The sequence below is a fragment of the Mercenaria mercenaria genome, chromosome 2 (genome assembly GCF_021730395.1).
Source record: "Mercenaria mercenaria strain notata chromosome 2, MADL_Memer_1, whole genome shotgun sequence".
Lineage (NCBI taxonomy): Eukaryota > Metazoa > Mollusca > Bivalvia > Venerida > Veneridae > Mercenaria > Mercenaria mercenaria.
Window position 1 is genome coordinate 7,725,036 of NC_069362.1, and position 27,667 is coordinate 7,752,702.

The 27,667-nt window shown below is 35.8% G+C and overlaps 2 protein-coding genes across 2 annotated transcripts in view; one reads left to right on the forward strand and one right to left on the reverse strand.

Moving 5' to 3' along the window:
* LOC123563115 (U7 snRNA-associated Sm-like protein LSm11) lies at positions 1 to 24,951 on the reverse strand. The gene is made up of 3 exons (XM_053524334.1): positions 24,362 to 24,951; positions 11,153 to 11,292; positions 1 to 7,089 (listed from the first exon to the last, which is right to left on the reverse strand). Exons 1-3 carry the CDS (start codon positions 24,741 to 24,743, stop codon positions 6,193 to 6,195), a joined length of 1,419 nt encoding a protein of 472 aa, XP_053380309.1. The 5' UTR covers positions 24,744 to 24,951; the 3' UTR covers positions 1 to 6,192.
* The window catches only part of LOC123562546 (coiled-coil domain-containing protein 153-like), a 10,140-nt gene continuing 7,424 nt past the window's right edge, over positions 24,952 to 27,667 (forward strand). The window contains exons 1-2 of the mRNA XM_053529033.1: positions 24,952 to 25,175; positions 27,110 to 27,163. Coding sequence (XP_053385008.1) covers positions 25,030 to 25,175; positions 27,110 to 27,163 — 200 coding nt within the window. The 5' untranslated portion in view covers positions 24,952 to 25,029. The remainder of the gene's footprint in view (positions 25,176 to 27,109; positions 27,164 to 27,667) is intronic.

Consider the following 27,667-nt stretch of genomic DNA (forward strand, 5'->3'; position numbering starts at 1 on the left):
TTTTACTGTTTCATTTTTATTAACTTTTGTATGGTCATTTAACAAATCAACAGTTATAAAGCATAATTAACTGACATTATTAATAACAAGAGGACCATGATGGTCCTGAATCGCTCACCTGTTCCCACATGACCCAGTTTTGAGTATGACCTCGTTTTTTCTATAATTTGATATAGTGACCTAGTTTTTGAGCTCATGTGACCCAGTTTTGAATTTGATCTAGATATCATTAAGATAAAAATTCTGACCAATTTTCATGAAGATCCATTGAAAAATATGGCCTCTACAGAGGTCACAAGGTTTTTCTATTATTTGACCTATTGACCTAGTTTTCAAAGGTACGTGACCCTGTTTTGAACTTGACCTAGATATCATCAAGGTGAACATTCTCACTAATTTTCATGAAGATCTCATGAAAAATATGGCCTCTAGAGAGGTCACAAGGTTTTTCTATTTTTATACCTACTGGCCTAGTTTTTGACCGCATGTGACCCAGTTTCAAAACTGACCTAGATACCATCAAGGTGAACATTCAGACCAATTTTCATGAAGATCTATTGAAAAATATGGCCTCTAGAGAGGTCAAAAGATTTTTCTAATTTTAGACCTACTGACCTAGTTTTTGACCGCAGCTGACCAAGTTTCAAACTTGACCTATATATCATCAAGATGAACAGTCAGACCAACTTTCATACATATCCCATGAAAAATATGGCCTCTAGAGAGGTCACAAGGTTTTTTCATTATTTGACCTACTGACCTACTTTTTGAAGGCACGTGACCCAGTTTCGAATTTGAACTAGATATCATCAGGATGAACATTCTGACCAATTTTTATGAAGATCCATTCAAAAGTATGGCCTCTAAAGAGGTCACAAGGTTTTTCTATTTTTAGACCTACTGTCCTAGTTTTTGACCGCACGTGACCCAGTTTCAAACTTGACCTAGATATCATCAAGGTGAACGTTCAGACCAACTTTCATACAGATCCCATGAAAAAATTGGCCTTTAGAGAGGTCAAAAGGTTTTTCTATTATTTGACCTACTGACCTAGTTTTTGATGGCACATGACCTAGATTGGAACTTGACCTAGATATTATCAAGGTGAACATTCTGACCAATTTTCATGAAGATCTTGTAAAATATATAGCCTCTAGAGAGGTCACAAGGTTTTTCTATTTTTAGACCTACTGACCTAGTTTTTGACCGCACGTAACCCAGTTTCGAACCTGACCTAGATATCATCAAGGTGAACATTCTGACCAATTTTCATAAAGACCCCATGAAAAATTTGACCTCTAGAGTGGTCACAAGGTTTTTCTATTATTTGACCTACTGACCTAGTTTTTAACGGCACGTAACCCAGTTTCGAACTTGACCTAGATATCATCAAGGTGAACATTCTGACCAATTTTCATGAAGATCTTGAGAAATATATGGCCTCTAGAGAGGTCACAAGGTTTTTCTATTTTTAGACCTACTGACCTAGTTTTTGACTGCACGTGACCCAGTTTCGAACTTGACCTAGATATCATCAAGGTAAACATTCTGACCAATTTTCATAAAGATCCGATGAAAAATGTGACCTCTAGAGTGGTCACAAGCAAAAGTTTACGCACGGACGGACGGACGACGGACGCTGCGCGATCACAAAAGCTCACCTTGTCACTTTGTGACAGGTGAGCTAACAATACACCTACAACAAATGTATAACTCATCTAGTCCTTGACTGCCCTTTTACCAGTTATTCAAAGTTATTTTTCAAAATTTCACAGAAAGGGTATATTAGATTTACAGAAAAAAAACAGCCTCAAATTTGCTAAGTTTGAAAAGTTAACAACATGTAAAATTTCTTTGCTTTTATAACACCACACATTCTGGTAAAAAATGTTTAATGAAGATTAGGTAGAAAATGTGGGCAATATACTATTAACAAAGTTGTCCTACTTTCTGACCTAGTGACCTAGTTTTTCACCCCTTGAGCACTTTGTGCTCAAGTGAGCTAAAAAGGTACTTCTTATGAAACTTTAGACAAGTTTTGCATTTAAGCTAAGTAAGATATCTGGAAATTTTAAAACAATCCATTATCAAATAAAGCAGAAATTGATTTTTTAATACTTTTTGCGGTCACAAATTTAAATAGACATACCCTGTCATTAAGAAAATCACCTTTTCCAACAGATGAGTATATTTAGTTTTTACATCCCTAAGATTTCATTATTAAAACAAACTCAATTACAACAGACAATATGATTTCATACTCTGGATCTACACACATTTTTAAAAGTAATTCAACAATTTTAGTAATTCAATACCAGTCTGGTGACTTGTCAATTAATCTAACAATCTCAGATTTCTGACCTGAACTAACTTGTTGTTTGACAAGTAAAACCCACAACATCCCACCAAAGAAACCAAGGTGTACAATTTATCTTATGCCTAACCAATCTGCAAGCTGTCTAGGAGAATACTGCTCAACTAATGTCCTGACCCACAGACCAGTAAGCTTTAGCTTTTACATCTAACTGCACCACTCAGGCCAGATATGCTGAACAGGAACTGTCTAATGACAGCACGCTTGACAAACTGAAGCACTTCAACCTAATGCTAGCTTACATACACAAGTTTTAGAAAAATGTTTGAAGATGAAAAAAGTACATAATATCTAAGTTGAAAAAGATGCATAACTTTGCACCAAACATGTGTGGTGAATCTATAGTTGTAGTTCCTGAGAAACATGCTTACATGTAAATCTTTCACAATATTGAATTAAAATAAATTAAATTAACAAGAGCTGTCACTAATGGTGACAAATGCTCCTGCAGCACCTTGACCTTTGACCTTTGACCTGGTGACCCCAAAGTCAATAGGGGTGGTGTACTCAATAAGTACTATCAGCATGTGAAGTTTGAAGGTCCTGGGTTAAGTGGTCCACGAGTAAAGTGCCTTCATGCAAAAAGTTAACGTTGGCCCCTGTGACCTTGACCTGGTGACCCCAAAGTCAGTAGGTTGGTGTACTCATAAAGTACTATCAGCATGTAAAGTTTAAAGGTCCTTGGTAAAGTGGTTTGCGAGTAAAGTGCCTTTATGCAAAAAAGTTAACGTTGGTCCCTGTGACCTTGACCTTTGACCTGGTGACCCCTAACCCTAAGTCAGTAGGAGTGGTGTACTCAATAAGTACTATCAGCAGGTGAAGTTTGAAGGTCCTGGGTGCAGTGGTTCGCGAGTAAAGTGCCTTCATGCAAAAAGTTAACGTTGGCTCCTGTGACCTTGACCTTTGACCTGGTGACCCAAAGTCAGTAGGGGTGATGTACTCAATAAGTGCTATCAGCATGTGAAGTTTGAAGGTCCTGGGTGCAGTGGTTCGCGAGTAAAGTGCCTTCATGCAAAAAGTTAACGTTGGCCCCTGTGACCTTGACCTTTGACCTGGTGACCCAAAGTCAGTAGGGTTGGTGTACTCGTAAAGTACTATCAGCGTGTAAAGTTTGAAGGTCCTGGGTGAAGTGGTTCGCGAGTAAAGTGCCTTCATGCAAAAAGTTAATGTTGGCCCCTGTGACCTTGACCTTTGACCTGGTGACCCCAAAGTCAGTAGGAGTGGTGTACTCAATAAGTACTATCAGCATGTGAAGTTTGAAGGTCCTGGGTGAAGTGGTTCGCGAGTAAAGTGCCTTCATGCAAAAAGTTAACGTTGGTCCCTGTGACCTTGACCTGGGGACCCCAAAGTCAGTAGGTTGGTGTACTCATAAAATACTATCAGCATGTAAAGTTTGAAGGTCCTTGGTGAAGTTGTTTGCGAGTAAAGTGCCTTCATGCGAAAAAGTTAACGTTGGCCACTGTGACCTTGACCTTTGACCTGGTGACCCCAAAGTCATTAGGAGTGGTGTACTCAATAAGTACTATCAGCATGTGAAGTTTGAAGGTCATGGGTGCAGTGGTTCACGAGTAAAGTGCCTTCTTGCAAAAAGTTAACGTTGGCTCATGTGACCTTGACCTTTGACCTGGTGACCCAGTCAGTAGGGGTGGTGTACTCATAAAGTACTATCAGCATGTGAAGTTTGAAGGTCCTTGGTGAAGTTGTTTGCGAGTAAAATGCCTTCATGCAAAAAAGTTAACGTTGGCCCCTGTGACCTTGACCTTTGACCTGGTGACCCCAAAGTCAGTAGGAGTGGTGTACTCAATAAGTACTATCAGCATGTGAAGTTTGAAGGTCCTGGGTGCAGTTGTTCGCGAGTAAAGTGCCTTCTTGCAAAAAGTTAACATTGGCTCTTGTGACCTTGACCTTTGACCTGGTGACCCAGTCAGTAGGGGTGGTGTACTCAATAAGTACTATCAGCATGTGAAGTTTGAAGGTCCTGGGTGCAGTGGTTCGCGAATAAAGTGCCTTCATGCAAAAAGTTAACGTTTGCCCCTGTGACCTTGACCTTTGACCTGGTGACCCCAAAGTCAGTAGGGGTGGTGTACTTAATAAGTACTATCAGCATGTTTAGATTGAAGGTCCTGGGTGCAGTGGTTCGCAAGTAAAGTGCCTTCATGCAAAAAAATAACGTTGGCCCCTGTGACCTTGACCTTTGACCTGGTGACCCCAAAGTCAGTAGGGGTGGTGTATTCAATAAGTACTATCAGCATGTGAAGTTTGAAGGTCCTGGGTGCAGTGGTTCGCGAGTAAAGTGCCTTCATGCAAAAAGTTAACGTTGTGACGAACGAACGAACAAACTAACGAACAAACAGACAGTTGAAAACTAATATGCCTCCCTTCGGGGGCATAAAAAAAATTAAATTAAATTAAATTAATCAAATTAAATCAATTTAATTAAATCAAATCAGATTTCGACACCCCAGAAATGATAGGGTGAAAACAGTACTTTTGAAAAAAAATATTCCTTTTGTAGACTTCTTAACAAAATTATCCATATGTTGTTTTTCAACCTCACAGGTAAAGCTTAAATTCTTACAGTACTGATGGTAATGTATTTATCCAGATGATGATATTTAAGGAATTGTATATACATGTGCGCCATTTTACAGTCCCCAATAATGGAAGGTAGTATCTGCTACTTACGACCTATTTACTATATAATTGTTGTATCTAAAATCACATAATATGCAATCTTAAAAGGTTGTAAGTGGCAGATACGACCATTTTCTTCATTAGATATTTCTAAAACTGACCAAAAATGGGTCGTAAGTAGAAGAAATGACCTTATATTATTAACAAAATGTCATTTTTGGTTCAATAAATAAGATCACACCATAATGATTTTCTGTTCATATTAAAGCCCTTTTAATGCAGTTTCCAAAAAAAAATATAGGTCAAATAAGGTCGTAAATAACAGTTATGACCTTATTTTTCTGGGACGTCCATTTCTATGTTAAAAAGGTGCATAATTTTAAATAAATGCAAGACAGTTATATAACTTGCACTATAAGGTCATCACATGATGCCAAACAATGGCATTAAAAAAAATTTGAGCCATGCCATGAGATAACCAACATAGTGCGTTTCCGACCAGCATGGATCCAGACCAGCCTGCGCGTCCGCGCAGTCTGGTCAGGATCCATGCTGTTCGCTTTCAAAGCCTATTGCAATTAGATAAACCATTAGCAAACAGCATGGATCTGCAGATGAGCAGGCTGGTCTGGATCCATGCTGTTCGCAAACGCACTATGTTGGTTTTCTCAGGGCGCGGCTCATTTGGTCTAGTTATTTTAAAGAAACCTGCATACATCAGGGTTTTTTTCCGGCCGTTTTATAGCCGTTATTCGGCTACATTCCCAATGCCAAAAAGTATGTATTTTTCCCAAAATGTGTGCAAAAATTCCCAATCTACATTCTGAAAAAAAAATTTCATCAAAATTGCACAAACATTGACCAAATTATGGACAATTTTGTAATGGAAGAATGTAAAAAAGGTTGTACAATGTGAAACAGGTGTATGAGGAAGTGCTTTAAACACATCCTTACTATATCCTATGTGACTAAATATTTCCCAATTTGGAACATTTACGCGTCAAAATTCCCAATTTTGGGGGTATAGGCTATGTTCCCAAATTAGCTAGAAAAAACCCTGTACATGCAAAACTTCTGTGATGCGAGCCCGAACCCTGACAAAAGGTGACAACAAAAAGCTCTATAAAAACTTAAAATTAGTCAATAAATATCAAAACTTTTATAGCATTACGTGCAACTCATAATCAACAATCTGCTAAAGAAACACTAACCACATTATCTCCCCTGATGAATAGCTGGTTTACATGCCGAGACAAAATTTCGTACTCCGCATAACATCTAGTCTCTGTCCACTTTTTATACAAAGGCCAAAATGGCTGGAAATGTTTTTTCAAGTTTTTATCCAACCTTTTCTGTCTGTCAGAGGACTCCAATTTGGTCTCACTGTCTGATTTTGAACTGTTTTCTTGCAGTCTTTGATGCTGTCTTTTAACATAAATATTGCTATCTGACATGTAGTTTTTATAATGATCCTTGAAATCTCTTGACCGTTTGATCTCCGAGCTTTCTAACTGTTTTTCATCTGGCGATTCTGAATGTTCAGTTTTTACTTTTGACCTTGACCCTTGATTGTAAGAGTCATCTGAACTAAACAATTTTCTTGCATCTTCCTGCATCCCTGAATGTCTACTTTCTGATGTATCTACACTTGACCATGAACTTTTAGAATCTCTTGGCCTTGACCTTTGGCAAGTTTCTTTTGCGCTTACTTTTGCACCTTTTGACTTTGACCTCTCTGAATCAGAACTTTTCTGCACTGTTTCCTTTGAACTTGATCTTCCACTAGATGTTTCACTTGACATAGCTTTTGAATCACTGTGTCTGTTTGCATCACTGACTTTTGACAGTTTTAATTTCTCTCTGAGATCAAAAACTTTATCATCTTTCCTTTTATCTGAATGTCTGCTATTTGTATTCCTGCCATGGCTTCTGCCTCTGGTATCACTTGACTGGACTGACAACTTGTCGGTTTCCTCAGCTAGCAATTTCTCCTGGGAGATACCTTCTTCCTCATGTTTAATCTTCTTCTGAAAGGAAGTGTTTACTAGAGTTAATATTAATTTAGCACCATTGTGAACATACTAACTGAATAACTCTTAAGTCTACTTCCTGATAAAACCAAATTACAAGTTAAGGCCTAAAAAATTCTTTGTTTCAGGTAACATACTAAAAACAAGAGGACCATGATGGTCCTGAATCGCTCACCTCTTCCCACATGACCCAGTTTTGAGTATGACGTCGTTATTTCTATTATTTGACATAGTGACCTAGTTTTTGAGCTCATGTGACCCAGTTTTGAACTTAACCTAGATATTATCAAGATAAAAATTCTGACCAATTTTCATGAAGATCCATTGAAAAATATGGTCTCTAGAGAGGTCACAAGGTTTTTCTATTATTTGACCTATTGACCTAGTTTTCGAAGGTACGTGACCCTGTTTTGAATTTTAACTAGATATCATCAAGGTGAACATTCTCACTAATTTTCATGAAGATCTCATGAAAAATATGGCCTCTAAAGAGGTCACAAGGTTTTTCTATTTTTATACCTACTGGCCTAGTTTTTTACCGCACGTGACCCAGTTTCGAAACTGACCTAGATATCATCAAGATGAACATTCAGATCAATTTTCATGAAGATCCATTGAAAAATATGGCCTCTAGAGAGGTCAAAAGATTTTAATAATTTTAGACCTACTGACCTAGTTTTTGACCGCAGTTGACCCAGTTTCAAACTTGACCTAGATATCATCAAGATGAACATTCAGACCAACTTTCATACAGATCCCATGAAAAGTATGGCCTCTAGAGAGGTCACAAGGTTTTTTTTATTATTTGACCTACTGCCCTAGTTTTTTAAGGCACGTGACTCAGTTTCAAACTTGACATGGATATCATCAAGGTGAACATTCTGACCAATTTTTATGGAGATCCATTCACAAGTATGGCCTCTAGAGAGGTCACAAGGTTTTTCTATTTTTAGACCTACTGACCTAGTTTTTTAAGGCACGTGACCCAGTTTCAAACTTGACCTGGATATCATCAAGATGAACATTCAGACCAACTTTTATACAGATCCCATGAAAAATATGGCCTTAAGAGAGGTCACAAGGTTTTTCTATTATTTGACCTACTGACCTAGTTTTTGAAGGCACGTGATCCACTTTCGAACTTGACCTAGATATCATCAAGATGAACATTCAGACCAACTTTCATACAGATCCCATGAAAAATATGGCCTCTAGAGAGGTCACAAGGTTTTTCTATTATTTGACCTATTGACCTAGTTTTTGATGGCATGTGACCCACTTTCGAACTTGACCTAGATATCATCAAGGTGAACATTCTGACCAATTTTCATGAAGATCTCTTGAAATATATGGCCTCTAGAGAGGTCACAAGGTTTTTCTATTTTTAGACCTACTGACCTAGTTTTTGACCGCACGTGACCCAGTTTCGAACTTGACCTAGATATCATCAAGATGAACATTCAGACCAACTTTCATACAGATCCCATGAAAAATATGGCCTTTAGAGAGGTCACAAGGTTTTTCTATTATTTGACCTTCTGACCTAGTTTTTGATGGCATGTGACCCAGTTTCGAACTTGTCCTAGATATCATCAAGGTTAACATTCTGACCAATTTTCATGAAGATCTTAAGAAATATATGGCCTCTAGAGAGGTCACAAGGTTTTTCTATTTTTAGACCTACTGACCTAGTTTTTGATGGCACGTGACCCAGTTTCGAACTTGACTTAGATATCATCAAGGTGAACATTCTGACCAATTTTCATGAAGATCTTGTGAAATATATGGCCTCTAGAGAGGTCACAAGGTTTTTCTATTTTTAGACCTACTGACCTAGTTTCTGAAGGCACTTGACCCAGTTTCGAACTTGACCTAGATATCATCAAGATGAACATTCTGACCAACTTTCATAAAGATCCCATGAAAAATGTGACCTCTAGAGTGGTCACAAGCAAAAGTTTACGGACGCACGCACACACGGACGGACGACGGACACCGCAGGATCACAAAAGCTCACCTTGTCACTTTGTGACAGGTGAGCTAATAATTAGGGTAGGTAGGTTGGAAAATGTTTTTTTTGGGGGGGATTTTTTTTTTCATTTTGGAAAATATTTTTGTCAAAAAATGAATACAAATAAGGGGGTTATGTCTTTAGAGCATCAGTAAGTTGAATTCTTACATCAATGACCATGTTTAAAGCATAACAAGAGATCACAGGAGTATTTGGCCCACATGCTTTTTGAGTGCTCAAAAGTTTCAAATTTTGCTAAGCTCAAGGTCAATTTTATTTCAGTACACAAACTGTGCATGTGGTCCGAATCGAAAGCATGTATTGTTAATTTGACAATCTTAGTAGAAGACACTAGATGATTCACTACAAAATATCAAACCCTAGCCTGTGGTTTGGACAAGAGTTTTTCAAGTTTTTTCGCCTATATAAGTCCTAATATAAAACAGTGAACCTCGGGGCGGTGGCCATATTAACCCCAGGGAATATTTCATCAATATTGGTAGAGGACCACTAGATAGAATGCTACATACACAAATATCAAAGCACTAGTTCTGTGGTTTTGGGCAAGAAATTTCAGTTTTCTATAAATCTAAGTAAATTATAAAATAAACCAAAGGCCATACCTCTAAAATTTGAACCATCATTTTTCAGGGACAAAACTAAGACAATACTCATTCTGACAAAGTTGGTCAAATCCCCTGATTCTGAGGAGAGCGATAACAGAAATTGTTAACGAAAGGACGACGGACGAGTCGAATAAGACGTACCACGACGCAGAAATGATTTGAATAGCCACCATTGATGATGTGGGCTAAAAACGTGAGTTTTGCAACTTTTTGTTGAAATGTTGAAAAATATTTCTTAGCCCAAACATTTTTTTATGCCTTGAAACAAATTTAGACAGTCTATCAAGGAACATGATTGTAATTTTGTTTAGAGACCGAACAATCTACCATCAATCAAGCTTAATGCCATGGTAGAGCTTGCTTCGAGTGCGGAGTGTGTTGAATCCACGGATGGTACAGACATGAAAAGGACTGGCATTAAAGGAAACTGCTCTTCTCATACCCTCTAGTGATGGATTCATCATAATGAGTTCGAGTGATCATTTAATTCAGACTTGCTACATAGGCGCTACATAAAAGTATTAGTAAACAAATCTAAGTTGTGGCTGTCTAAATTTAGTTTAGAATCTAAGTCAGATTGTACATATGCTGTGCAAGAACTTATCCTAACTAGCACTCTCAAATTTTCGTACAACAAGAAACTGGCAATAACATTTAACTAACCAACCTAAGATACAGAAAATTACCATATACCAGTTTCATAATATAAATTGAATTTCAAGAAACTTAACAGCAATTGATGAAGAAACTATTTAACTCCTTTTCTTTGAACTGCCTGATATTTCATCACATCCATTATGCTGAAGGAAGACAATTTTAACCATTCACAACTACTTATCTTATGAAATCATGGTGAAGACAGTGTAAACCTATCTCACAAGTAACGTGCAACTTCCTACTATCTGGCTAGACAAAAGTGACTAAACACATAACATGCACTCTACATCATGGTGAACAGAGTGATTCTAACCCCACAGTGACATCACAAATAGGTATCCAAGAGTCAACCTATCTCTACAAGTAACTAGCGGTGGAGGACAAGAGTAACCTATCTCTACAAGTAACTAGCGGTGGAGGACAAGAGTAAACCTATCTCTACAAGTAACTAGCGGTGGAGGACAAGAGTAAACCTATCTCCACAAGTAACTGAAAAATTTCCTACATAGATCAGTCATAAGGGAAAATATATGCTGTGTCTAGAATTTCAACAACTTCCCTCTGTATTGGAATTCTTGTGTTGTTCTATCTAAACAGTTTATCGGAACTGAAACTTACTTGCATAACAAATATATAAACTTGTCTGTCAAGACTGATGTGAATGTCCAGGAAACTATCAAAATATAACTGAAAAAGTTATAAATATCTGGAAATACTAACCAAGATTTTCTTCTGCATAAACAGCTACATGTGAAAAGAAAGGTAGAGACTTACACAAACTGTAACCTTAAAAAATTAAGTCTAAAAATAGTAGTATTACCATGTTAAAATGTTTGTCGAATCCTATGACATAACCTCGACATCGGCTCCTAACAGCCACAGCAGCACGTACCACCACTATAACACGCAGTCTCTCTTCCACACATTTCCTCAACAAACTAAGTGGACCCTTCTTGTAACCTGAAAAAAAAACTAAATCTCATGTAACTGTAATTTATTAAAACAATTCACACACAATGAAATACTGAGAAACACAAGTGGATTTCACTGCTGTTTCAATCCACGAATTTAATGCTTTATTAATTTTTTTGTTTTGTTCTTTTCTGGGTTTAATGTAACACTGACACTGTTATAGGTCAATGGTCATGTGGCAACTTTCCAGCTTTGATGGTGAAGGAAGACCCCCAGTTGCCCGCCTGTGATTAAATAAACCTACCGACCTTTCATAAGCAGGCTGAATGGCCCCACCCACCCCTGAGTGAGGCTTGAACCCACATTTGTGTGGTGCAAGTGATTTGAAGTCAGTGACCTAAACCACGGAGGCCCCTAAGAACCCTTAGTATCTGCAAAGAGTAAAATTGAATACTTCTTTCTTTGTAGAAATACTTCAATGCTAAAAAATCTGTTTAATCAAACATGATTACACTGTAATGAAATGTTCTATGAAATTTGGTTAGTTACCTTGGCAACTACATACTTTTTTATTGAAAGACAAATCTGCTTTAATTTAGTTCTGTTCATTTCCATATAAATTAAAATTGGATTTTATCCTTGATAAGATTTTAATGACATCAAATTCAATGATATTAACAGTCTGCAAAGCCAGTGAAAATGCAATGATCTAGCATCAAGATAAATTAACAAGATAACAATAATGTTCTTATCTGGTAATGCAACAGGTTACTTACAATACATGAAGTATAATTAGAACACAGTAAACTTTGATTGCTCAAAGTGGCAAAAGGATTCAATTCAATGTCAGCAAAGCTACTGACATGCTGAAACTCAGTGAGCTCAATGTATTGGATGTGAAAACAACAGTAAATCACTAACTGAATTTCACAGGTATCACTTAAAGCAAGCTAGCACTTGTGTATTACCGCTCTATATAGGACGACTGCTTGCCGAGTTAGGAGCACGTATATTTTAGAAACCTGTAGGTGAACTAACAAAGACAGCCATGTGTGCAAATTTACTTAAAGTTTAAACTGATCCCAATTATCTTTTGAATGTGCAAAAGAAACAATTCATATTACTAGAAAAAACAAATTAAACAATAACAAGATTCTTAAAAGCCGATCTAAAAATAGACTACGAAAGCCGTCCTTTTCCACAATTTGTTGTATACAATAGACAATTCATGAATATGACTGACTAGCTATGACGATTAATAGTCCAATTAATTTGATGCGATCCTTTAAAATAATAAATTATTTTTCTTATAATTATGGATTTTTCCATCTATAATGTGTACCTGTATATGTCAAAGTTAACCTATATACCGTTCGACTTGGGAATATGTTCTATACCTTCACTGTTTTTTGTTGTTGTTTTTACCCATAATTCCCGGAACTGCGCAATAGTTTTCAGGTCAGGACGACATTTGATAAAATAAAATTGCTTATGAACGATCCGGCGCCACAATTTGAAAACAGATTATTCTACTGAGTTGAAAATTCGCGGTATTATTGGAAATCGGTGTTATTCGGGTTTCAGTATGACTGTAACCAGTTTATGGATGATTTAAGCGACCCGCTTTTTGTTTCCAATATTGAATAATAATGTAGGCTACATACTAGCAGTGTTTGAATAACAAAATCATTGCTAATTTCAGGCCTCCTAGCAGGCCTGAACAAAAGTAAAGGTTTTTATAAAGGCTCCAATCTATGGAAATAAAGGCCTTTTAGTGTAAAATATTAAAAAATAAAGAGTAAATAAAGGCTATTTTTGTCGGAATTCTCATTTAAAAAACACATAATATATATAGGTATTTACTACATGTATGTGGTCTGGTGAACACAACAGCATTCTGAAAAACTCAAGATGAAAGATACACAAGCAGTATCCTAACAACACTTAAAAGGGGGGAAGAAATACAGTAGTATAACCATTACTTGCTTTAAACTGGCACGGCAAGCAGTCTGAACAAAAATATAGGTTTTGAGTGAAAATTACAGGCTATTTGGCCGTTTTAAAGGTTTTTTCAGAAGATTTAAAGGTTTTAAAGGTTTGCTCTGAAATTAAAGGTTTTTAAAGGTTTTAAAGGTTTCACTAGGAGGCCTGTAATTTATTATTTTTTAATGTAGAAAAGCCAGTAATTTCAAAAATGTCAAAGTAAAACGAATTTAGACACACTGCCCTAACAAAATTTATTTATATACATAATTTTATCACCTAATAGTGTCACATTTCATCGTGGTCGATTGGTTAGTGTACATGCTTTCCATGCGCGAGGTCCGAGTTTGAATCTCGTCAGATGCTTGAAATATTTTTTTCTTTTTTGCTTAGGCCCAATTTTATTTTTTTATTTATATTTATCATAATTTTTGCAATTATTAGAACAGAAATCAAGATGTGTATAGTAAACCAATGTTCTGCCTGTAAATTTTGAACAAACTAGAGCTATCACTAAAGGTGATGAATGTACCCCCCGCATGCACTGACAGAGTACATTGCAATCTGACGCACACAAGATTGCATAATTATGTGGACTGTATGTATATATGGAAGGGAATCTCCACCAGGACATGCATGCTGCTAAATGACATTGCTATGTTATTTACTTACATATGCGTTCTGCAACATTGCAACTGCATTTTAGTTTCTTACATTTGCCTTACAAGAAATTCATCTTTAATGCTTCTTAATGCTAAGAAAACAGTCCTTTCATGAGTATAGGTTATTCTTGCATGTAATTGACAAGTGCGTTCAACCTTTTTGTTTGCTTACTGCAATATTGAAATGTATACTCATGCTATTACTAACTGTATTCTATGTTTTCTAACGCGTATTTGACGTTGTTGCTACTGAATGTAACGAGCTATTAACAACGTTGTGACTTGTGAATATTCCGAAATTTTCATAACTTGATTGTTACTGCATTTTGGATTTAACATTAGTGATGCTTGCAACCACTTGGTCCTTGTTTATATTACAGTTTCCCGGCAAAAATAATATACTAAAACACATGGCTTTAATAAATATTTAAACTTGCAGTATAACAAAAATTTAAGCACGGTAGTGCATTACAACATTACAGGGAACCAACAAAAAGCAAAAATTTTAGCGCAAATTAGTATACACGGGAGACCACTCTCGACAGCAAATTCACGTGTTCGGTAGTTTCCGTGGGTTAAACAGTGAGAGAGTCTATACCCGTGTATACTTGTGTTGTTTTCGGTGGAAATTACGTCCCTGGACAGCTGGAAATTATGAGTACTTTTTTTACTAAAACACCGTTCATGGTTCATTGATTTTACGCAAACTGCCGGAAATTCTGGTTCCCAGCTTTCTACGAATTTCTTATTACAAATGCTAAAGTCGTATTTGATTAACTTCCTGCTGCTCAGTGCTTACTTAGCACTGTTTTCGCCTTGCATAAATTTCAATCATTGCAATACTAAGAATCCATGAATTTAAAGTAGGGACCTATATACATAAAGGTCTACAACAGGGACCTATATATATCAAAAACAAAAAACAACGGGCAACAACTAAATGTTAACATGCATGTGCTAGTTTTATATAAGGGAGGAACGATTTAATCAATTTCAGAAAGTAAAACGTACAAAACACTTGGAACTTGTTCACATAAACATTTTAATATGCCACAGAATGGATGCATTTGCCATTTACATGCAAGAATATGCGTTTTACATACATGCAGTGACGAAAGATGCAAGGTATGTGCCACTAACGGATGGAAGGTAAAACAAAGATGCATAGATGTTGCATTTAGTTTAAAACGAATAACACAAGGCAACATGCATTTGTCATTTAGCAACATGCATGTCCTGGCGGAGATTCCCTAAAATGCAGTTGCAATGTTGCAGAACACATATGTAAGTAAATAACATAGCAATGTCATTTAGCAGCATGCATGTCCTGGCAGAGATTCCCTTCCATATGTATATAGACTGTATGTATACAGTATAGTAACAAAAAACAAAGTCCCATAACTATGCAGAATATTTATCTAAAAAAAATGTAACATGCACCATGCACAACTAGGGTTGGTACTGATCACTTGTGTGAAGTTTCATTAAATTGTGTGTAAGGGTTTGGTAGATTAGGCACGCACAAGATTGCATATGCAGACTGTATGTACATAGTATGTTAACAAGAAACAAAGTCCCATAACTCTGCAATTTTTGTCGCTGAAAGAACCTAACATGCCCCATGCCCAACTACTGTTGTTACTGATCACTTGTGTGAAGTTTCATTAAATTGTGTCAAGGGGATGAGGAGAGATGGTGCACACAAGATTGTGTCTATGTATATAGTATAGTAACAAAAAAACAAAGTCCCATAACTCTGCAAATTTTTTTTCTAAAAGAACCTAACATGCCCCATGCACAACTACTGTTGGTACTGATCACTTGTGTGAAGTTTCATTAAATTGTGTCAAGGGGATGAGGAGAGATGGTGCACACAAGATTGTGTCTATGTATATAGTATTATATATTAACAAAAAAACAAAGTCCCATAACTCTGCAAATTTTTTTTCTAAAAGAACCTTACATGCCCCATGCACAACTACTGTTGGTACTGATCACTTGTGTGAAGTTTCATTAAATTCTGTCAAGGGGATGAGGAGAGATGGTGCGCACAAGATTGCGTCTACGGACAGACGGCCAGACAACCTGAAACCAGTATACCCCCCCTTACAACTTTGTTGTCGGGGGGTACAAAAATTCGAAGGCATGGAAAAGCATATATAGATATTGCTTATCTCCCCTCCCTTCCACAGTCTTTCACATACATTGCAACTACTTTATCAAACAAGAACTGTCCATAAGATAGCGTGCTCGACTTTTCTCAGTGCTTGACTCTGAATTTGAGCTTTGTCAGAAAAAACTAGAACTGTCACAGGAGTGACTCATACCCCCACCATACGGTCTTGTCACAGAAAAATGGCAACCATAAGAAATCTTAAAAATACTTTGGAGTACTTCATCCTGGGCTTCCACTAAAGTAATACTAGTATAATACTAGTATAGTAATACTAGTAAATATATTAAATCTCTAATATTAGAGATACACTAAAAGTGAATACAAAAAGGTGTCTTACCGACCCATGTTACCACAGAAAAATGTTTTTACTTTTTACATAGGACTTACAATAAAAAAGTTAGAAAAATACCTAAAATATTGAAAATCTAAAAATAGGATTTCTAAAAATAGATTAATTCCTGGAATTTAAGGGGAAGAAACTCAGAACAAAAGTTAAAAAAAGGTTACTTCCCTTTGGATCTAAGCCAATCAGAATGAGATATAGTGAAAATACATCAAAATTAACCTTAAGTTCTAGGTAAAAGGGGACACAATTCAAGAAAAATTAGTGTCAGAGTTATGCATCTTGTGTCACATGATGTGGGTGATGAGGTGGAACATCTATTTTAAGTCTGAAACAAATCCATTCAGTAGTAACTGAGATATAGTGAAAATACATCAAAATTAACCTTAAATTCTAAGTAAAAAGGGGCATAATTCATGAAAAATTGGTGTCAGAGTTATGCACCTTGTGTCACATGATGTGGGTGATGAGGTGGAACATCTATTTTAAGTTTGAATCAAATCCATTTTGTAATAATTGAGATATAGTGAAAATACATCAAAATCAACCTTAAATTTAAAGTAAAAGGGGACATAATTCATAAAAAATTTATGTCAGAGTTTAGCACCTTATGTCACATCATCTGGGTGATGAGGTGGAACAACTATTTTAAGTTTGAATCAAATCCATTTAGTAATAACTGAGATATAGTGAAAATACAACAAAATTAACCTTAAATTCTAAGTAAAAGGGGACATAATTCATGAAAACTTGGTGTCAGAGTTATGCACCTTGTGTCACATGATGTGGGCACATGATGTGGGTGATGAGGTGGAACATCTATTTTAAGTTTGAATCAAATCCATTCAGTAGTAACTGAGATATAGTGAAAATACATCAAAATCAACCTTTAATTCTAAGTAAAAAGGGGCATAATTCATTAAAAAAAAAAATGATGTCAGAGTTATGCACCTTGTGTCATATGATGTGGGTGATGAGGTGGAACATCTATTTTAAGTTTGAATCAAATCCATTTAGTAATAACTGAGATATAGTGAAAATACAACAAAATTAACCTTAAATTCTAATTAAAAGGGGACATAATTCATGAAAACTTGGTGTCAAGAGTTATGCACCTTGTGTCACATGATGTGGGTGATAAGGTGGAACATGTATTTTAAGTTTGAATCAAATCCATTTGGTAATAACTGAGATAATATATTTCGGGACGGGACGGGACGCGACAAAACTGACTCCTATATACCCCCCTCAAACATGTTTGGTGGGGGTATAAAAACAAGAGCTGTCCATAAGACAGCGCACTCCACTATTCGGGGATTTGACAGTAAAATGAATATATGTCTGAATAAGAGAGGAAGATACACCAAGGGGCATAATTCCATTAAATACACAAATCTGAGTTATTAGGATTGTTACAACACATGCAGATGATGATGATAAAGATACATTTTAAGTTTCAAATCTTTATCTTATATTGCATTAAAGTAGTATCAAGAAAGTGAAGATTTGCAAAAACATTTAAGCACAAAAGGGGCATAATTATGTCAAAGACACAATTAGAGTTATGGGGTATGTAGCCACACATGCAGCTGATTATAAACAAATACTTTTAATGTCAAGTCATTATCTTTTAAAGTACCAAAGATATGTCTATAAACGAAGCTTTCAAAAAATTTTAACATGAAAATAATTCAAAGTATAACTCCTTGGTGACCTTGGCCTTGGGTATAATGGGCCAAGCCCCTACACATACTTTGTTTGTATGCTGGACAATGTTTATGTAAAGTTACAGTAAGATATAAGCAATAGTAACAAAGATATGACAGAAAAACAAAGGTTGCCGAAAAACTTTAACCTTAAAAATAACCTAAGTATAACACCTTGGTGACCTTGACCTTTGGCATAATGGGCTCAGCCCCTATACATACTTTGTTTGTATGCTGGACAATGTTTATGTAAAGTTACAGTAAGATATAAGCAATAGTAACAAAGATATGATAGAAAAACAAAGGTTGTCGAAAAACTTTAACCTTAAAAATAACAAAAGTATAACAGCTTGGTGACCTTGACCTTGGGTATAATGGGCTCAGCCCATACACATACATTGTTTGTATACTGGACAATGTTTATGTGAAGTTATACAAAATGTAGTAAGATATAGGCAATAGTAACAAAGATATGACAGAAAAACAAAGGTTGCCGAAAAACTGTAACCTTAAAACTGACCTAAGTACAACAGCTTGGTGACCTTGACCTTGGGTATAATGGTCTCAGCCCACATACATACATTGTATACTGGACAATGTTTATGTGAAGTTACAGTAAGATATAAGCAATAGTAACAAAGATATGACAGAAAAACAAAGGTTGCCAAAAAACTTTAACCAAGAAGGGTCACGCCGACGCCGGGACGAGTAGTATAGCCCCCCTATTCTCCGAATAGTGTAGCTAAAAATCCAAGTTAAAAAGGGGCATAACTCTGTTAAAATGCAAATTATAGTTGTGAGACTTGTGTCCCCTGGTGTAGACTTTGATAGTAAATAACTATTTTGTGTTTCATGTCAAAAGCTTTAATAGTAACAGAGATATTTGACTTTATCAAAAATTTTAACAAAAAAATCTAAGTTAAAAGGGGCATAATTCTGTCAAAATTCAAATCAGAGTTATGGGGATTGTTTCTCCTGGTGTAGACTTTGAAGGTTAATAAGTATTTAAAGTTTCAAGTCAAAAGCTTTGATAGTAACAGAGATATTTGACTTTATAAAAAACTTTAACTAAAAATTCTAAGTTAAAAAGGGGCATAATTCTGTCAAAATTCAAACCAGAGTTAAAGGAATTGTGTCTCCTGGTGTAGATTTTGATAGTAAATAACTATTTTGAGCTTCAAGTCAAAAGCTTTAATAGTAACAGAGATATTTGACTTTATCAAAAAACTTAACAAAATTTCTAAGTTAAAAAGGGGCATAATTCTGTCAAAATTCAATTCAGTTTTATGGGGATTGTTTCTCCTGGTGTAGACTTTGATAGTAAATAAGTTTTTTAAGTTTCAAGTCAATAGCTTTGATAGTAACAGAGATATTTGACTTTATCAAAAACTTTAACCAAAAATTCTAAGTTAAAAAGGGGCATAATTCTGTCAAAATTCAACCAGGGTTATGGGGATTGTTTCTCCTGGTGTAGACTTTGATAGTAAATAACCATTTTAAGTTTCAAGTCAATAGCTTTGATAGTAACAGAGATATTTGACATTATCAAAAACTTTAACCAACGGCGTAGCCGACAATAGTGCAATAGCTCTACATTTTCTTCGAAAAGTCGAGCTAAAAATCAATTCATTGACTAGAATTTTACACTTGGAAAACAAGAGCTCATCGAACACGAAATGTCCCCTTGATGCATTCAGTAATTGCCACAAGGAACAGAAATTATTTGCTCACTGTAAACAAAGTTCTACTGTTCTGGTTCAATGTGACCTTGGCCTTTGACCTATTGACCTCAAAATCAACAGGGGTCATCTGCTGGTCATGATCAACCTCCCTATTAAGTTTCGTGATCCTAGGCCCAAGCGTTCTCAAGGTATCGTCCGGAAAGGGTTTAACTGTTCCAGGTCAATGTGATCTTGACCGTTGGCCTACTGACCTCAAAATCTATAGGGGTCATCTACTGGTCATGACCAACCTTCATATCAAGTTTCATGATCCTAGGCCCAAGCATTCTCAAGAAATTGGCTGAAAACGGTTTAAATGTTCCGGGTCACTGTAACCTTGACCTTTTACCTACTGACCTCAAAATCAATAGGGGTCATCTGCTGGTCATGATGAACCTCTCTACCAAGAGGGTCATGATGACCCTGGATCGCTCATCTGAGTAATATGAGCTACATGTTTCAAATGTCAAACTGATGATGAAATATTAAGAAAGTCAGTAGGTCACATTCATGGTCAGTGATATTCAGTTTTACGATTTGTGTGCAAAACTGTGTATGTCATCAAAATTTCAAGGCTGTATCTTATAGGTCAGTAGGTCAAGGTCACAGTCAAGTGACATCATATTACTTGGGGTCATCAGGTAATTATAATTAAACAGTCTTGGAAATAGGATCAGATGATTTTTTAAGTATTTTTCCTACATAGCTCTCATAATAACTAAGTGACCCCAGGGTGGGGCCTCTTTTAACCCTAGAGGCATAATTTGAACAATTTGGTAGAGGACTACTAGACAATGCAACAAACCAAATATCAAAAGCCTAGGTCGTATGGTTTCAGACAAGAAGATTTTTAAAGCTTTTTCCTATATAAGTCTATATAAAACTATGGAGCCCCAGGGCAGGGCCTCTTTTCACCAGAGGGGTACAATTTTAACAGTTTTGGTTGAGGACCATAAGACAATGCTACAAACTAAATATCAAAGGTCTAAGTGTTGTGGTTTCAGACAAGAAGATTTTTCAACGTTTTTTCCTATATAAGTCTATGTAAAACTTGGGACCCCCGGGGTGGGGCCATATTTGACCCTAGGGGGATAATTTGAATAATCTTGGTAGAGGACCACTAGATGATGCTACATACCAAATATCAAAGCCCTAGGCCATGTGGTTTTGTACAAGAAGATTTTCAAAGTTTTCCCTAAGTAAGTCTATATAAACCATGTGACCCCCGGGGCGAGGCCATATTTGACCCTAGGGGGATAATTTGAACAATCTTGGTAGAGGACCACTCGATGATGCTACATACTAAATATCAAAGCCCTAGGCCCTGTGGTTTTGTACAAGAAAATTTTCAAAGTTTTCCCTATATAAGTCTATATAAACCATGTAACCCCCGCGGCGGGGCCATATTTGACCCTAGGGGGATAATTTGAACAATTTTGGTAGAGTACCACTAGATGAGGCTACATACCAAATATCAAAGCCATAGGCCATGTGCTTTTGTACAAGAAGATTTTCAAAGTTTTCCCTATATAAGTCTATATAAACCATGTGACCCCTGAGGCGGGGCCATATTTGACCCTAGGGGGATAATTTGAATAATTTTGGTAGAGGACCACTAGATGATGCTACATACCAGATATCAAAGCCCTAGGCCCAGTGGTTTTGGACAAGATAATTTTTAAAGTTTTTCCTTTCGGTTGCCATGGCAACCAGAGTTCGGCATGGAATTCAATTCTTTGAATATTTTTTGTAGAGCTTCACCCAAGGAACATTCCTGTGAAGTTTGGATGAAATTGGCCTAGCTGTTTATGAGGGGATGTCGTTTAAAATAAAAGTTTACGGACGGACAACTGAGGACGGACGAAGTGCGATCACAAAAGCTCACCTTCAGACTGTTAGGAGTTAGGTAAATTAAATTGGATTTCTTGAATTTCGATCAAGAGTGTTTGTGTTATAGATAAAATTCTGGTCAAGAACCTTTTAGAATGAATTTGAAATAAGAATTTTACATGTAAATGGTTGTTTGTCATTATCACATACAAGAGTTTTACCATAGCTGTATTAGTGTCCTAAGAGTGTCATTTGACAATAATGGCATTTAAAAGAATTGAAATAGTCAGTGTTTAGGATAGCAGGATTATGTAAGTTCCGGTATCATTACTACAAAACAATATCAGAACACGAAGTTGAGCGTGATGAGGCTTAATGTGTAAATTGTTGTGTGCGTGTTTTTTTTTTGTCGTTTTTAAAAACTATTTGTAACAAATTAACTGAAAAGAAACTGTGCATTCCCGGATTCAGAAATTTGTATTTATAGAGAAAAAAATTGACAGGAAAGGCATGACTGTTGGGGCGCATCGAAGAGGGTATACTGAACAGTTTTAAATAGAAGTACATGTACTTGGTGACTTACTGGTACTGACGACAAACTGGAACTGATGATAAAGTCGACCACCTTGTAATTATTCGATTGCAATCGGTTATTTATATAACTGAACACACCATCTAACAGCAACCACTTACAACACCAACTGGTGTAAACAAAAACAAAGTTGGTAATATTCTGTATAAATAAATGACTTATTTATTTGTATAACAAAATATTTATCCAAAATTACTGGGGAAAGAGGGTGTTTTTTACTCATGCTCAGTCACTGTCAACACATAAAGGCCTGACATTGGGTCACTTTCATTATTTGATCTAGAATGACTGTTGCATCAATTTTAGGAAAGTTTCAATATAATACTATGAGGAAAATTTTGTAAATGACAAAGTGATCGAATTTATCATCAGTCAACATTCGTACAGCCCCCATTTTACATACCCCTTTCAGGGCCTCACTTCGCGTGAGTTTGCTTACTAAATATAAATTTGAATTATGTAAAGTTTTCAGCAAATGTTCAGCATTATTTTGATACCAACCACTGATAACAATTTACAGAAATAAAAAAGTTACAGGTAAGGAAAAACCTCATTTTCTGTCCAGGTTTATCACCAGTACCAGTATGGGTGCATTTTGGGACTAGATTCTGTGCACCCAAATATCACTATTATCTTTAACTTATGAACACTATTTTCCATTGTCTGTCTAGTCTTGACACATTTAAACAAAATTTCCTTTGTTAATTTTTATAACAAGAGCAAAACCATCTAACAGGCTTACTGTAAAAACTGAAAGCCAAACTGAAAATATCAGGAAGAACAATTTATGCAGAAAAAAAGAAAGAATCCGTATGACTAGGCAGCGCCTAATTTCATAAATATGGGCAATATCTCTACTCGCGTCAAACACTCGAAAGACCAAAATAGTGGAGAAAATTTACGATGAAATAATCACTGCTGCTGATTTAGGTTTAAATGCTGATTTTGTTGCGAATATGAGATAAATTCAAATAAAACTTAAATGTGTCAAAAGGGGATTAATAGATTTCTCATTGGTTTATGTAAAAATGATCAAATAATTTCCAAAATTACAAATTTTTTTTTTTTTGACTATGGCGATTAGGAACAAATGACAAAGGCTGTTGTGTCCCCTTCTGTTTCACTGACACGGCTACTGTGTCACTAACTGATTATTCAAATTCAAAATTTTAACATGTCCAAAACATTGCGGAATGATACTTATTTCACTTGGGTATTGATTACATTTTACTCGGACTTTATCACAGACTCCCTGTGTAAAATCTCAAACTTACAACTAAAATAAAGGTATTACATTGATATTTATAATATTTCAATGAAACTTCTAAGTTTTGTTGTTTGTAGCATCATCTGGGGCATGTGCAGTGAAAAATCTTAATTTGATTTCTAAAATAATGTGATGTTTATTTGTATAGTCACTATATGTTCATTGCAAATATACCTCGTTATACTCAGGTGGAAACTGGCAGGTACTTGAAAATGCAGCTCTCTGATTGGTCAGTTAGAACCCCTAATGTACTGTGTAATGTCATAATAAAGTTATGAATGGCTGACGTGTAAATAATTACTTCGAAGAAGCTATGCAAAATTTGCACCCTAGAAAAACCCTGCATACTCGCAATTTCCTCTTAGACATTCAGTACTTTATTTCATACAAGACGAGACATAATTAGTTGAAACAACCAAAGAAGTATAAAATACACAGAATGGTAACTGGCTGTAATCTCGCGTGTTCTCGTGTCAGAGCGTGAATCGGCCTTATCTTAGTAAAAACAAACATCGGCGAGCATGGAGTTACAACTCGTACCTTTAAAACTACATTTAAAATGCATGTTACCTTCTAAAACAACATTAGTTTAATGTGAAATAGTCTTAAGACACAGAGTACGTACACGTTTCTTACCATCAAAAGAAGCGTGGTCATATGGTGGTAATTAATTTACCGATGAAAAATTGCTTTCGCTTACAAAATGGCGCATGGAGAACGCGCGACTTCTGGTAAACGAGATCTCATTCAGTTGTCACGGGATGTTGGCGAGATTTGCTCTATATGCCTTTCAAGTTGCCGATCTATTTATTTTTATAGCTCTTTGAAACAACATACTTTCCATTCTTGTGAACACTGTTGTACTGCGGTTTCGCCTTTCCTGGGTTTTTGAACGTTCACTAGGACCAGCATTTTTTGCCATAATTGCAGCTTTCCTCACCGCTTCCTTGGCTTGAGCTGCTGCCCTAACTGCGATGATACCTGGCAATTGCTCTTTCGGTTTTGCCTTCTTCTTTTGCAATGTTTTGGCATCTTTACCTTGCAGATAATTTTCAAATTCTGCTAAATTATTGAATTGTTTTGCATCTGGTACTGGAATAGGAGTATGACTGTCATACAATGCGCGTCTTGGATCAAATTTAGGAGATAATGGGTTAAGAAATTCGGGAACTTCGTCAGAAACTGGAGATTTCTGTTCGTTTTCAATGGGAGCTGCCATTTTGGAATATTGCGGGAAATAAATGATCAGTGTAATCGTGACGCAAATACAGACTGAAGAAATATCAAGCGTCCATATTTTCTCGATTTAGTTACGTATGATTTTCTTTTATTTCCATGTTGTTGATAAAAAAATCATTAACAGTTTTAATGCATTTATTATGAAAAAATATAAGTATGATAACATTTAATAGTTTTGTACTTTGAATATGAGGATGTACTAAATAGTTGCTGCGGCTCAATTTGTTACTCTTGACAACAAGGACGCCATCAACAGGTGCGATAAGATGCCTCCAAAAAAGAAAGGAAAGGGAAAGAAAGGAAAAAAGGGCAAAAAGGGGAAGAAAGGAGGGAAGGGAGGAGAGGACGGTGGTGCAGATGGGGAGATGGGAGCTTCAGAACCATCTCAGAAGGAAACACTTCTCCAACAAGAGTAAGGCCCTTAGCTGCTAAGTGCAATTGAATTTGAACATGTAGAACAGGTCCCAGAAATGTCACAAATTAGCTATATTATAGCTAAATCTAGCTATATGTAGCTAGAATTATTTATAAAACCAATATCAATAATGTAAAATATGTCGAAATCAAAAGCAAAATGGTCATAATCGCATTCCAATGGTTTATAAGATGAAAGCCAATAACAGAAATCCAAGATCTTTGCGGTCACATTTTCAATAAATGCAGTAATATTTTGCAATAAATCATTGAAGAATGTGTCACTTGTGACAATAATTGTTGTATTAAAGCTTAATTATCATTACGTTTTGAGAAACAAAAATCAAACAACACCAAATCATAGAAAGAAAGAGTTGTTTAACATGAAAATTGAACAGCATGTAAAACATGTGTATTACTTTATGAAACAAGTGTCAGTATACTGATATAAACATTGAATTCCGGAAAAGGACTGCCGAAAGGGGCCCTACTTCCTGACAGTCAAACACCTTTAAAAACTCACCATTTTCAAAGAGCTGTTACACATGTTCGTTGATGCATTTGCAATAGCGAGTGGTGAAATTTCACATAACAAGGAGGAACACAGTTTTCAGCAATTGTTTATCTTTATTTCTTTACAAATGGCATTCATTTTCAAAGGGAGACAACTTTTTCACGATGGATACTTAAGATAATCGGAAAAAGTTGTCTCCCTTTTCCGGAATTCAATGTTTATATCAGTATACTGACGCTTGTTTCGTAAATGTTTTACATGCTGTTCAATTTTCATGTTAGCAACTCTTTCTTTCTATGATTTGGTGTTGTTTGATTTTTGTTTCTTAAAATGTAATGCTAATCCTTAAGACAAATTTTGCAATGACTTATTGCAGAACTTCGCAACATGTATTGAAACTGCATCCCAGTAAACACCTGACGTTGGACCGACGTTGGATTTTGGTCACGACCCTGGCAACCTAAATCCAACGACTAACCAACTTCATATCCACGACGTCTAACAGACGTCAGACTTAGACGTCTAGGAGATGGTGGAATTAGGTTGGATAGAAAATATGTTGAATGTTTTTTTTTGTTATAAAATTAACTGGTATAATTTAGTAAAACTAGTACTGTTTAAAGATATTTATACTTATTTGCATGAAGACCCGAACATGCGCTTATAAATAATATTACTTTCGCACATCAAAAATTATAAATTATGTTACAAAATTGTTTTCAGAACTGGATTTTTTTCATGAATTTCTAAACTGTTCAGGAAAAAATGCATTATGTATACATGTATAAATTATTCTTAGATTCACTAAAGGGTCTTAATTCTTCACTTGTGTTGTCTATTTAGTCGGTACATTCGCGAGATAAGCCTGCATCTGTTTACACAGTCTTCCAGTAATTTGATATTTGTTGGAGGTTAGATGGAGCAAGTTTATTTACGGACATGCAGGATACTCATTGTCTGCACTGTTTGCTGTTCAGTCAGTAAATTTTCAGTGAAAATTCCTCAAATAATAAATGGTATTGCCCAAGTTGAATAATGGACCAGTCCATTTTAGAAATTTAGCAGGGTAAAGGTTAAGAATGCCAGATTGGAATTATACCAGGAAAATGAGATAATGACACTGTTCTAAATCGTTTTGAGTTTCTTATGCATGAAATACATTTTTACTGAGTCACTGCACAGCAAAAAAAAGCCAAATAACAAATTGTATCAGCTTTAATTTCAATATTGAAAATTGTATATATTTGTAATAGGAGCGAAAAAATGTTCAGCCTGATACAGGACTCAAACCTGCGACCTTCTGCTTGCAAGTCAGATGCTCTACCAACTGAGTTAATTGGACAATCAATATGAAAGACTAATTATATACATTATATACACACTAATACATATTCATATTTGACATTTTATCATTACAGATTGGAAAAAGTGACAAAAGAGCTTGAAAACGCGAAATCAAATGTTGAAGATTTGTATCCTTTTCATGCTAAGTACAAATTATAAATATAAAGTTCGCTGTTCAATTAAAAAACACACACAAAAGCATCTTGATATCTTTCTTTTTGTTTTGTTTGAAAAATTTGTTCTATTTGTTCTCAGATTTTTAAAAATTTGTTTCCTCTCTGTCTTTTCCCTGCAATTTGCATTTGTTACAGTTGTGTGTAAAGATTCATGAGATGTATATTATTTATATTTGCATAAATCACTGAGGATGTATAAAATTTATTTCGAGTAACATTGAGAAGTGAGTTGTTTATTAATGAATTTTTTATCAGATACTTTTAAAATAATGTACAAGTCAGTTGTTTATCAATGAATATTTTATCAGATACTAAATCAGAGACCTTACCTTATTTTAAGTTTGTTTTCAAACTATTTTTTACATGATTTATGAAGTCATCAACACCATAATTGAGCCGCGCCATGAGAAAACCAACAAAGTGCATTTGCAACCAGCATAGATCCAGACCAGCCTG

Bases quoted from the DNA above. Each gene is read 5' to 3' on its own strand.
- LOC123563115 (XM_053524334.1), bottom strand. From the start codon at position 24,743: ATGGCAGCTCCCATTGAAAACGAACAGAAATCTCCAGTTTCTGACGAA. The intron at 11,293-24,361 runs GTATGTTGTTTC...TTTTTTTTTCAG, and splicing joins AGTGTTCACAAGAATGGAAA to GTTACAAGAAGGGTCCACTT. The intron at 7,090-11,152 runs GTAATACTACTA...TTATTCAGTTAG, and splicing joins TCGACAAACATTTTAACATG to TATGTTCACAATGGTGCTAA.